The 12850-nt window shown below is 39.5% G+C and overlaps 1 protein-coding gene across 1 annotated transcript in view; it reads right to left on the bottom strand.

Moving 5' to 3' along the window:
- Positions 1 to 268: 268 nt before the first annotated feature.
- Positions 269 to 12850, bottom strand: part of efcab14 (EF-hand calcium binding domain 14) — a 100987-nt gene continuing 88405 nt past the window's right edge. The window contains exon 10 of the mRNA XM_043699330.2: positions 269 to 2814. Coding sequence (XP_043555265.1) covers positions 2648 to 2814 — 167 coding nt within the window. The 3' untranslated portion in view covers positions 269 to 2647. The remainder of the gene's footprint in view (positions 2815 to 12850) is intronic.

The raw sequence follows: 12850 nt of genomic DNA, 5'->3' as shown, positions 1-12850 counted from the left end.
ATGCAATGAGTAGATAATGCAGAATATAAGAGTTTGCATAATGTTCTATTGATGTGGAAATTATTTGGTCCAGTAATGCTCAATTGGGCTAAAGCATTACTTTGCTATTTGAAATTAGATACTATAATAAAATTACTTTTGTACTTCCAGTAGCTATTGTCACTGATCATATAAATACCCCATTAATATTGATTCACACCTACACTTCTTTCCATTTATATTGAGTTAACGAGAAATTTACCACATATAGAAAAAAAAATAAACCAAATCAGAATATGGTCTTTATTGTTTGATAAATTATAAATATCTTGATCATTACATGATATGAAACATGCAAAACACAAGTAATTAAAACAATGGCTGTTACTTTAATACTATGTAACTAACCACTTTATTACAGAAACAGCTTCTCAAAATACATTTTAGTGCATTGTATCAACAAACGAGAAATTTAAAATGACTATTTATAAGAATTATTTTAAGACATTTATGACCTACCATTTTTATGACAGTATCAAAATGTCCCTGCAGCAAAGCAGTTCCTTTATTTAGGACACTTGTCCAGTGTTCAGCTTTAGTTTTTAATCACTATATATATATATATATATATGCGCATATATAAAAATTATCCACCAGCCAACAGTGCAAACAACCAGAATTATTTTTCTTCCTGTGCCTGGATCAGAAAATTCAATCAACCTTTCTGCAAATATCTCTGCAAAACTGAATGAAACTTATCACTACGAAATACAAAAATACCAGAAAGGTCAATCTCTTATTGCTAGTATAATTAAAGAGGTTATTTTTGACTAGATCTATGGACTTGAAGTCAATTTTGTTAAAATTTTGCCAAACAAAAATATTTATCCACAAAATACTATGATTCCATATGACGCTGGTGTCAAAAAAAGACAATATAATTATAAATCCAACATTTTGTATTTGCTGTTAAACTTTCTTCCTCATTTAAATTCTGACCCTGTGAGATTCACAGATTTTGGACAGATCATTCAGAATATTATGATGTACTGGAATCCAAAGTCAATACCAGATAGACTCTCAATCCGAGCCCAGTATTATTGCCAAGCATGTGCTAGAGACATGGATGCTGCTTTTAATGCTTATTTATTTAAGCTTCACATATTAGAAATACCTCGGCAGCAAACTGCTTTTATAGGTATATTACGCAATTATTTTATGCCACTATTCGGAAACAAAATGTCAAAATTATTCAAGTAAAAAAAAAATCAACGTTATACGGTTCCACACTTTAAGTACTGATCTTAAGAAAACTACAGTGCTGTAAACAATTAAACTTGCAGGTTAGTTTTGCACTCAACAACCTATGACACTGTCTGCTCCAGTTGCTTAAAAGGTCAATACACAAACTCTTTTTCAGAGTGAACTAAAGTGACTGAGTGGCAGATCTGAAGGGAAACTCAGTTCTTAAATAAATGAAGGAATAGTTTACACGACACCAAAAGAACAAAATTTGCAACATGCTCGTTAGAAAAAAAATCTTAAAATCCTGTTCTTTTTGAAGCATGCCAGTGCAGCACTCCCATATTGATGGAGTTTTGTCGAGCATTATTTTAAAGAAGTGGGTCTTTGTGGTTTCCAGCATTAGTAAAATCAAACTTACTTTGGTGATTGATGTCAGCTGTTTACATTCCACACAGTGGGATCCACTAGCATGAAGCTGAAAATGTGTTGCTGGAAAAGCGCAGCAGGTCAGGCAGCATCCAGGGAACAGGAGAATCGACGTTTCGGGCATAAGCCCTTCAGGAATTCCTGAAGAAGGGCTTATGCCCGAAACGTCGATTCTCCTGTTACCTGGATGCTGCCTGACCTGCTGCGCTTTTCCAGCAACACATTTTCAGCTCTGATCTCCAGCATCTGCAGACTTCACTTTCTCCACTAGCATGAACACAGCACAGAAGCAACATGAAAGCAGTCTTATTTACCTGCACAAAAGTGGCTCTATTTACTGCATTATATATACAGTACCCAAGTTGTTGAACCTCACAAATTCAGAGCTGATCATGTCCTGCAAGAGTTTAGCAAAGGGCAATCCTAAAATAACAGTAGTCATAAATCTCTCCAACATTTTGCCTTCAACTAGTCAGATGTACACACTAAACGTTTGTCAAGGGTGATTAAAATGGTTTTGCATCCTCCACTGAGAATATTGAAAGTTTCTGAAACTTCTAGATTAATGTGTTGATGGGACAGAGGTGATTACCATATACATGAAATTTGAGATCACAAAGGAAATCTTTTTCACCTCCTTCCTTCAGCACCAAGTAAAGGCTCAAAGCACAACAACAAATTCACTTTTGTCTTGATCAAATTAATGAAAACCTGTATTGTACTAGTTTGTGAACCTCCAATGAGTTTGATTAGCTACTTCACTTTGATGTTTCATTACTTACTCAAGTAGGATATTGTAGAATGATTCATAAAAAAAGTGGGGAAAGCCCAAAGCTAACATGTTAGGAATTTCTATTCTATTGGGATACAAGGAAATTTTGCACAATAGTGAAATACTGTTTAAAAGGTGCAATTGTAGCAATTAGAAGTCAGTACTTCAGTTTTTAAAAAACTCCATCGGTCCAAATAGATTTGATATTCTCCGACCCTTGTCCCCTTATGGAGTAAATGCATTCATGAGTTCTGTTTGAGAAAATCTTCCATCTTTATTCGAATCAAACTGCTGAAGTTCTTCAGGTTTAGGGGTTTGGATCCCAAATAAATTGTAGAGATCTTGATAAGAGAGTTGGCTATCGTTAGATTTAAGGAAGAGATCTTGTAGAGCTGCAAGAATAAAAAAAAGACTATGAAATTGAAATACACAAGATTTCTTAAACAGCAATACAAAGGCACTTTAAAAAGGTCTTTCACCACAACATCAAACTATTAGAGAAAGCTTAGTTTGAAGGCATACAGACCATAGGCAACATAGGGTTATGTGCTGGTAAACTGTACGGTTTCAACTAATCCATTCTATAAACAGAAGAGTCCTTACACAATTGATGATCTTAATTCACATCCAAACTCACTAGACTTCGATAAGTCTTTACATGGAAGAATTGTGCACCCAGCTGAAAAGAATCTCATGTGGTCTCAGAAATTATTAGTTATTGACAGATGGAACTCCCTCATACAATTATGTAGCAACTTTTACACAATAAAAATGGGTTAAAGGGATATGGCGAGAGGGCAGAAAAGTGGGGATGAGGAGCGTATCAGCCATGATCGAAGGGCGGAGCAGACTTGATTGGCCAAATGGCCTATTTCTGCTCCTATATCTATGAAAAGGCTCCAAAACAGTTGATAGGAGTGGTATAAAGTAAAATGTGACATCAAGCCATAAAAGATAAATAGGTTAGATGAACAACTTGGTCAAAAAGGTAGGTTTTCTTAAAGAAAGACAGGCAGAGAATGGGAAAGGTTTGAGGAGAAAATAACTGAGTTTAGGGTCTTCTTAGTTGAAGTCACAGTAACCAATGGCGGGGCAAGTAAAATTGGGGATGTTTAAGACATGGGAAATAGAACTGCATAAATTATGTAGTTGTGAAGTTGAAATGGATATGATGGGGGTGTGAGAGGCGATGAAGGGATTTGAAAACAAAAGTGATGATTTAAATGAAGCATTGCTTTTTTGGAACAAATATAGCTCAGTGAACACAAGGGTGATGGACAACTGGAGCCTGATGCAAGTGGGCAGAGTTATGGATGACCTCAAGCTTATGGAGGGTATAATGTTGAAGGCTGGCTTGAACTGCCTTGATCAGTTAAGTCTAAAGTTAACAAAAAGCATTAAATGAAAGTTTCGGCAGCTGAGTTGACACAGGGGCAGAGTCAGGTGACGAGTTAGATTAGATTCCCTACAGTATGGAAACGGGCCCTTCGGCCCACACCAACCCTCCAAAGAGTAACCCACCCAGACCCATTCCCCTACCCTATATTTACCCCTGACTAATGCACCTAACACTATGGGCAATTTAGCATGACCAATTCACCTGACCAGCACATCTTTGTATTGTGGGAGGAAACCGGAGCACCCAGAGTAAACCCGCGCAGACACGGAGAGAATGTGCAAACTCCACACAGAGAGTTGCCTGAGGTGGGAATTGAACCTGGGTCCCTGGTGCTGTGAGGCAGCAGTGCTAACCACTGTGCCACCGTGCCACCCATAAATGCTATGTTATGTTGGTTGAAAAGGATAATATTAGTAATGCAACAGATGTAGTTAAAGATCCACTTGGGGTCAAATGTGGAATCAAGGATCGGATTCACATATGATTGGGAATAGGAAACAGTTAAATTGGGCAAATGATGGCAGAAGGACAAAGGATGGCAGAAGGACAAAGGATGAGTGTTAGTTATGGTAAACATTTGATGATCTAATGCTGATAATGTATTCTTTTCCAGCAATGCAAATTAAAGCAGTATGGTGGATGTCCATTGGGTATCAGTGACTCTTAAATATTTCATTGATGATCGATGGTTGGCATTTGGCTGAATGGATGGGACCAGTTTAAAATATGATGGAGAAAAAGCAGCACTTTCTCTAATCCGCACAGAATTAAATCCCAAGTTTTACTATTTTAGGCACTTTCTATTGCCCTCTAAACCTAATGGCACTAACTCAACTTCAGGATTGTGAAATCACACCGATTTTGATTTTTTAAAACTGCGAGCCATTTTCAATTCAATTTTATGATTCACTGAACAGATAAAAATGCAGATGCAGCATTATAGTACAATGGCTGTTTTCAGCTGCCTCACAATGATGCAGGTTTCAATGCTTTTGTTTTCAGTGCTGTTTTACACTAAACAGAGGTAGAATAAATGACTCTTTGGAAGTTACAAGTTGCCTGGTAATATGCGGAACCTAATTTTAAAGCCCAAGCCATCTTCACTAACTTTTACTTAATTTAGTTCTAGTCTTAAAGCTTGTTCTGCCAAATTTTTAAACAAGTATTATCTACTGAGGTATATTTGTGATCTGGGTTTGAGTACACAAATGAGATACAAACATGCAAACACAACATAAAGAGGAGTAGGGCACTTTGTCTGTTGAGTATTCCAACATTCAGTAAGGTCATATTGGATTTAATTACTCCACATGTCTGCCTACCTGATAACCTTTTCCCTATTTCACAGAATCCCTACAGTGTGGAAACAGACCATTTGACCCAACAAATCCATACTGACCCTCGGAAGAGTAACCCACCCAGACCCATTAATGAATGCATCTAACCTAGACATTCCTGAATACTATGGGCAATTTAGCATGGCCAATTCACCTAACCTGCACATCTATGGATTGTGGGAGGAAACCAGAGCACCCGGAGGAATCCTATGCAGACACGGGGAGACTGTACAAACTCCACATAGACAGTCGCCTAAGACTGGAATTGAGCATAGGTCCTTGGTGCTGTGAGACAGCAGTGCTAACCGCTGAGCCACTGTGCCACTATTTAAAGTGTCTTTTTAATAATATTAAACCAACACAGAAAGGCAGAACAAGTGATTCATCTGCAGTCAAAATTGGAAGTAAATTTAATGGTGATCACATGCCCATGCCCAAACTGGTGATCAAGAGGGCCACCTGAAATTGTTTTGCCAATCCAGTGATGATGTTTGTACCCATGGAGTGTGCTAGTTGCAATGAAGACAAGGATCAAGCAGTAATCCATTAACACCAGGCCCATGATGTGTCCCCAGTAGGGACGAGGAAGTGGTTATCGTGTTCGGTGCTCACAAGTCAGCAATCTGGTCACAACAGTGTGCTTATTGAAGATTCACTAGGGTAGAGGTCACATGACCATATCAGCAAATGAAGGATATCTTCTCCTTGCACCTTCTGCATGCCCTTGGCCACACAATATGATTGCTGTCGACACAGGAACAATTTGGGAACAAAATTTACCAAACAGTTAATGAATCTAATAGGTCTATGCACTTCTTTTACATGTCTTGGTCACTGCATCATTGCTGTAGCTCTCACCTTTCCAGGATTTGTGCATAGACCTTTTGCTGTTAGTATATGACCTGTCTACTTGGCTTCAGACATTTTTAATTATAACTTTGTCTTGTTCAGTTTCAAATTCACCTGATGAGTTCTCACGAGCAATCACACTAGATTTTGATTATGGTCAGCAATGATCATGTTCATTGTGTCCCTACATCTATAAATCAACAGGTCCTCCACTATGGTCTCCACTCCAGGTAGAGCACAAACTATCTCAAGTTTTGTGTGTTGATATTTTTCTGGAGCCATTTGCTTTTTAAACTTTTTTTATTCATTCATGGGATGTGGGCTTCGTTTTTCTGGGCCAGGATTTATTGACCATCCAGCATTGCCCTTGCAAAGATGGTGGAAGCTGCCTTCTTGAGCCGCAGCACTCCATTTGGTGCAGGTACACCCACAATGCCATTAGGGAGGGGACTCCAAGACTTTGATCCAGACTCTGAAGGAACAATTTAATCTAATGGGGCAGCACAGTGGCTCACAATGCTGCCTCACAGCACTAGGGTCCCAGGTTCGATTCCAGCCTCAAGTGACTGTCTGTGTGGAGTTTGCACATTCTCCCAGTGTCTCTGTGGGTTTCCTCTGGGTGCTCCGGTTTCCTCCCACAGTCCAAAGATGTGCAGGTCAGGTGAATTGGCCATGCTAAATTGCCCATTGTGTTAGGTTGCATTAGTCAGAGGGAAATGGGTCTGGGTGGATTATTCTTCAGAGGGTTGGTGTGAACTTGTTGGGCTGAAGGGCCTGTTTCCAAACTGTAGGGAATCTAATCTAATCTAATAATGTATTCCAAGTCAGGATAATGAGTGGAACTTGTAGGTGGCTTCCGTTGACATCAGCTGCCCTTGTTCTTCTGGATACTCGTGATTGTGGGTTTGGAAGATGCCTTCAACGGATCTTTGATGAATTTCTGCAGCACATCTTGTGGATAGTACTGGGTTATTTTCTCCATTGCCAAATTGGGACAAACCTTATCGCTACAAGCAGAGATCACTCCTGTGGAAGCAGACTGTTGAGGACAAAGTCAAGCTTGTTCTTCTCTTGTTCACCATCTGCCACTGGCCCAGTCGAACAGCATGTTTGACCTGATTCTATGAGATTTCATGGAATGTTGAATATTCCCAGAGCAACTACCTCCTGACTATATTATTATGACTTCTTTAGAAGTGGTCCTTCTAATGGTACAGAAGAGATCTAAAAAATGTGATGGCAGTGCCTGCGACACCGAATCATGCCCTGCAGACAACGGTTATGAGTATGTCAGGCTGTTTCTTGACTAGTCTATGATCCAGCTCATCGAATATTGGTCCTAGTCTGCAGATATTAGCACTGAGAAATTTGCAAGGTCAACAGGGCTGAGTTTGCCATTGTTCTTTTCAGTGCCTTAGTCAATACCAGGTGTTCCAACTGCATTCCTTTGAGACTCTTTAGCAGTTTGATACAATGAGGTGGCTTGCTAGGCCATGTCAAAAGGCAAATAATTAATCATACTGCTGTTATATTCGCCAGACCAGTTAACAATGGCAGATTTCCTACCTTAAAAGGACTATGGTGAATGAGATAGGTTTTTTCCTATCAATGTCATTTAAACCCAGGTCCTCATATCATTATTTGGGTCTCTGGATCATGAATCAAGCAACATCAATGCTTTGTTGCCTCTATACTCAGCAGCTCCTCTCCCTACTCTCCATTCATTCCTTTGTACATTTGCAAACCAACTCAGACATTAGTACTTGTGAAACCATGGACTACAGAAAGGGTGAGGTGGAGCTTGGAGAAAATCTCTTATACTTGAATATCGATCATTACACAACAAGTGCATTTATATATTCCACTTTAGGAACCCCTAAGCTAGATTATATGTTACAGAAGACATGGGATTGCTCCACAGGTAAACTAGAGGAGGATAGGAGTGGTAGAATGACTGCCCAGAGATCCATTTTCAATCCCCATTTTAGTATCTTATTGTATTTTGAAAAGTAATCTCCACCTGGACCATGACCCTGTGATGATACATTAGGCCGTTGTGTCAACTGTGGTCACCAACACATTTCATATGATGATCTCTCCCGACCACTGCCTCCAAGCTGATAGTACCCCAACCCTATACAGCTTACTTGTACTTCTTCCCCAAAATCCACAAACAGGAGTGCCCACTGTTTCTGCCTGCACATCCAGAGGATCATTAGCCACCATTTCTACCCATCTCCAGCAAGATGCCAACACCAATGCCCTTCCCCTCCCTTGTTAGGTTTGCAGAGGGACCATTCCCTCCGGGACATCCTGGTCCATTCTTCTTTCATTCTCAACACCTCCCTTTGTAATTGCAGAAGGTGTAACACTTGTCAGTTTACTTCCTCTCTCCTCAGTATCCAAAGGCTTAAACATACCTTCCAGGTGAAGCAGCGCTTTACCTGCAATTCACATGATCTGGTGACTGCTTCACAGAACACCTACTGTCAACACACCATCCTGTTCCCTGCCCAACATCTCTGTCTCAGACTTGCTGCAGTGTTCCAGCAAAGCTAAGTGTAAGCTGGAAGACAAGCGCCGCGCCGCATTTTCTGCTTGGGGACCCTGCAGCCTTCTGGACTCAATATGGAGTTCAATAACCTTAGAGCTTGAGATCACCCATGTTCTTACTCCAATCCCTACACACCAAGCCTTGTTATCATGTAGTCAGAGACAAAGAAAAACACAGATGCGAGAATCCAAAGTTGACAAACAGTTCTTAAGAAGGGCTAGATCCGAAATGTTGATTTCTCCACCTTCTCGTGCTGCCTGGTTTGCTATGTTTTCCCAGCCTCCTGTTTATTATCATATAATCTGCTATTACACACAACCATTAACAGTCCGTGTTGATAGCTATTCATTCTCCTAGCCAGATACTCATCCAATGCTTTGTCTTTCCAACTACTTGTTTCTCTCTTTGGGCTCTATCCCTACCTATCATTTACACCTTACCCTTCCACCCACACCTCCTGCACATAAACTGACATTTTCCTAGCCACCATCAATTCTGAGGATGGGTCACTTGACCCAAAGCATTAACTTTGATTTCTCTTCACAGATGCTGCCAGACCTGCTGAGCTTATCCTGCAATTTCTGCTTTTGTTGTTGTTAAAGATTTTTCTATGTTTGCTCTACTCAGCAATGCAGCTTGGCAGTCAGTGTGGTGGGGCAATTTCAGGTAATTTTTAAAACCTAACCTGCATTGTTCTTAGCCTGGAGAGGTTTAATAATAGCACATGGGGCAAAAAAGGTGGTAAAGCATTCAATTTTCCAATTTCAACATTGATCATTTGGACACATATGTAACCCAATTGTTTAGTCATTCTTCTTCTTTACACTAATCTGTCTGAGCAAACATCTGCACCCACAGTAGGGATTTAAGAATCATTTTTAAAACAAAAGACAAAAAGGCCAGCAGAACAAATCTGAAATTAACAATAAAACAGAAGATTTGTGGCATAGGTGGAGATTTTGACCGATCATTAATGTCAGTCAAAACAAAGAGCTATTTTGCTGATTTCACCTTCTAGATCTTGGTCCATAGCCCTGCAGGTGACAATATTTTAAGTGCCTATCCAATTAGTTTAAGAAATGCATTATTAGCTCCTCTCTTTTATGTAGCCAGTTCCAGACACCCACCATTCTTGTGCATGAAAATGTTTCTCAATTCTTCACTAATTCCACTGCTAATTAATTTACAATTATGTCTCTAGTTCCTGATCTCTCCAAAAATAGAAATAGGTTCCTCCTACCCATCCTGTCTAGTGTTATGACACAGTGTGAACTCTCCAGCTTAATTTAAAACCAGCAACACAGAAAAGATTTATCCCAAGCAGTAATCTGTGAAAATTCAAGAGGCCAAGAACTATTTAAAGTAAAAATTAACAACTTTATTTCTTAAAGTATAACAGAGAATAATTAACTAACTATTTACAACTCCATCCTCTAACCTTTCAGTTACCTTCCCCTTCCACAATACTAGACCGATAAAACTCCCAATTAAGATTTACCAAACAAAACTTATCTCAAAATCAGGCAACATTCGGTTTTTCTGTTTCAAACTTCCTTTGTCTTTTCTTCTTAGGGATTCTGCTTCATAGGTTACTGATCGATAAAGGTACTTTTAAGAGAGCTATTTTTCGGTCAGTCTTTTTGTATGCTGGTAGCTGGGCAGTTCTCCCCTCAACTGTTTAATTTTTTCCGGTCTTATACCCCTAAAGCATCGGAATGCAAGATTGGCTTTTAAGATTGTCAATATACTAAATTCAAACTGAATTGGAGTTTAGTATTTTTCAGGGTACAATTTAAACTGATTGGCCGAAACTGGCTTTGTCGTTTACAGGCAACCAGATAATTTAGCTTTCAACCAAGTGTTACATTGTTATCTTATTGAGAACACTTGGTACTGTCAAGTAACTCTACCAGCTTTTAACTCTCTTAAAGGTGCAATTTCATAACACTTCCCCCCTTAAGAAAAAAATGAACCATCGTAATGAAAAGGTGGCTTCATTTTTTCTCTACTTTTTAAACATATTACCCGAACATACAGATAACTTTAATATATGTGCACCATTATTCTTTCCATAGACGTGTATAGATATAAAACATTAAATAAAGACTAAATCTCATCTTAACTTTCAGGTAAATCCGCAATGATGCATCTGCGATTACATTCTTTCGACCCGCAACATATATGATTTTTATATTACAAGTCTGTAACATTAGACACCAACAAAATAGTCTCATTCTTTTCTTTAAAGTGTTCTAAGAGTGTAAGCGGATTGTGATCAGCGTACACAATTGTCTCCAACACGTTGCTGTGACATACACATTAAAAGGTTGCAAGATCAGTACCAAACTCAATAGTTCCTTTTCAATTGTCGAGTATTTCCTCTGGTGGATGCTGATCTTCTTCAAAACCGACTGGCAGTTCAATCCCATCCGCATCTTCCTATAGGAGTACACCTCCAACTCCTATGTCACTAGCATCAATGGCAACTTTAAAAGGTTTTGAAACATTTGGTACAGCTAAAACTGGTTTGGTGATTAATATGGCATTCAAATGGTCGAATGCCTTCTGGCATTGTTCTGCCCACCGAAACAGTGTGTTCTTCTTCAACAAATCGGTTAACGGTGCCACTACAATGTAGAAGTTTGGAACAAACTTCCGATAGAATCCACTGAGTCCCAAGAATCGAAGCACCTCTTTCTTCGTGGTTGGTCGTGGAAATTCCTCGATGCCTTTGTCTTTGTATTCCGTGAGGTCAACCTTCCATGACGGATGTTATTTCCCAATAAGGTCACCTCTGCTTTCGCGAATTCAGTTTTATTTAAGCTTATCACCAACTTTGCTTCTTGTAGTCATTCAAAGAGCTCTGCCAACTGTACTAGGACTTAAAGATCACTACATCGCCCAAATAGACTGCACAGTTTATTAACCCAGCCACAACTCTGTTCATGACTCTGGAATGTGGAGATTCCAAAGGGCATCACTTTAAACTGATATAGCCCAACTGGGATTACAAATGCAGAAATCTCTTTCGCCGTCTCTGATAAAGGTATCTGCCAGTAACCACACATTAAGTCTAACTTGGTGATGTAACTGGCTTGTCCAACTTTCTTGATATCCAATTCCAATCTAGGAATTGGATATGAATCAGATTTTGTGATGCACTGACATTCCGATAATCCACACAGAATTGTTGAGTCCCACCTGGTTTGGGAACTAAGGTGATTGGCGAATTCCACTCGCTCTGGCTTGGTTCGATGACGTCCTTGTCAAACATGACTTCCACCTCCATCTGGACCTGTCTGGTTTTGAAAGGATTAAGCCAATAGGGGTGTTGTTTTATTGGAGCAGTAATCCTTCCATCTACTTCATGTACAATTGCATTAGTCCTCCCTATCTGATTCTTACATATGTCCTTATACTGCAGTACAAATCTTTCAATTGTATTCTATGCTCCTGAGACAGATAGCTTACTAACCTATCCCACTGCTCAAGAACTTCTTCATTTTAAAATCTATTCTGAGGCACATCAAAATCCACATCATTTGGATTTGATTCCTCACTTTTCAGGGCAGCAACCAACACCTGTTTCTACTGTTCTTTCTCTCCAGGATAATATGATTTCAATAAGTTCACATGACATACCCGATACCCCCGCCCCGCCCCACAACTCCCCCCCCCACCCCAATCTGGCATCTTTACTAAATAGTTCATCTGACTCAGCTTTTTCTCAATTTGATAGGGATCACTAAACCTGGCTTTAAAGGGATTTCCTATCACTGGTAACAGTACTAACATGGTATCCCTCGGGAAAACGTTGATTGTCAGAGCTTTTATCTGCCACCTGCTTCATTCTACATTGTGCCCTCTTTAGGTCTGTTTTGCTAACTCAACTACTCGATTTAATCTGTCCTTCATCTCCAATACATCTGACTGTGCTCCTGTCAATTTTTCTTTAATTTCAAAGGGCTTCTCACTTAATGACTGAATATTAACTCAACGGGAGTGAACAGAGTTGATTTATTTGGGGCATCGCTAATGGTAAACAACACAAATGGGATATCTTTACCCCAGTCATTCAGGTAGGCCTGACAGTATGCTCTCAACATGATTTTCAAGGTCTGGTGTCACCTTTCTAAAGCTCCCTGGGATTCAGGATGATAAACACTGGACTTAAAGTGCTATATACCTAAGCTATCCATAACCTCCTTAAACAGCCTAACAGTAAAATTTGACCCTTGATCCGACTGAATCCTCTGGGTAGCCCATACCGTGTGAAGAAAGTTACTAAC

This window comes from Chiloscyllium plagiosum, unplaced genomic scaffold (genome assembly GCF_037043375.1).
Source record: "Chiloscyllium plagiosum isolate Xiang-an unplaced genomic scaffold, Cpla_swu_hap1 HiC_scaffold_9, whole genome shotgun sequence".
In the NCBI taxonomy this organism is placed as follows: Eukaryota; Metazoa; Chordata; class Chondrichthyes; order Orectolobiformes; family Hemiscylliidae; genus Chiloscyllium; species Chiloscyllium plagiosum.
Note: the sequence above shows the minus strand (reverse complement) of the source record. Positions and strands in the feature narration are given on the sequence as shown.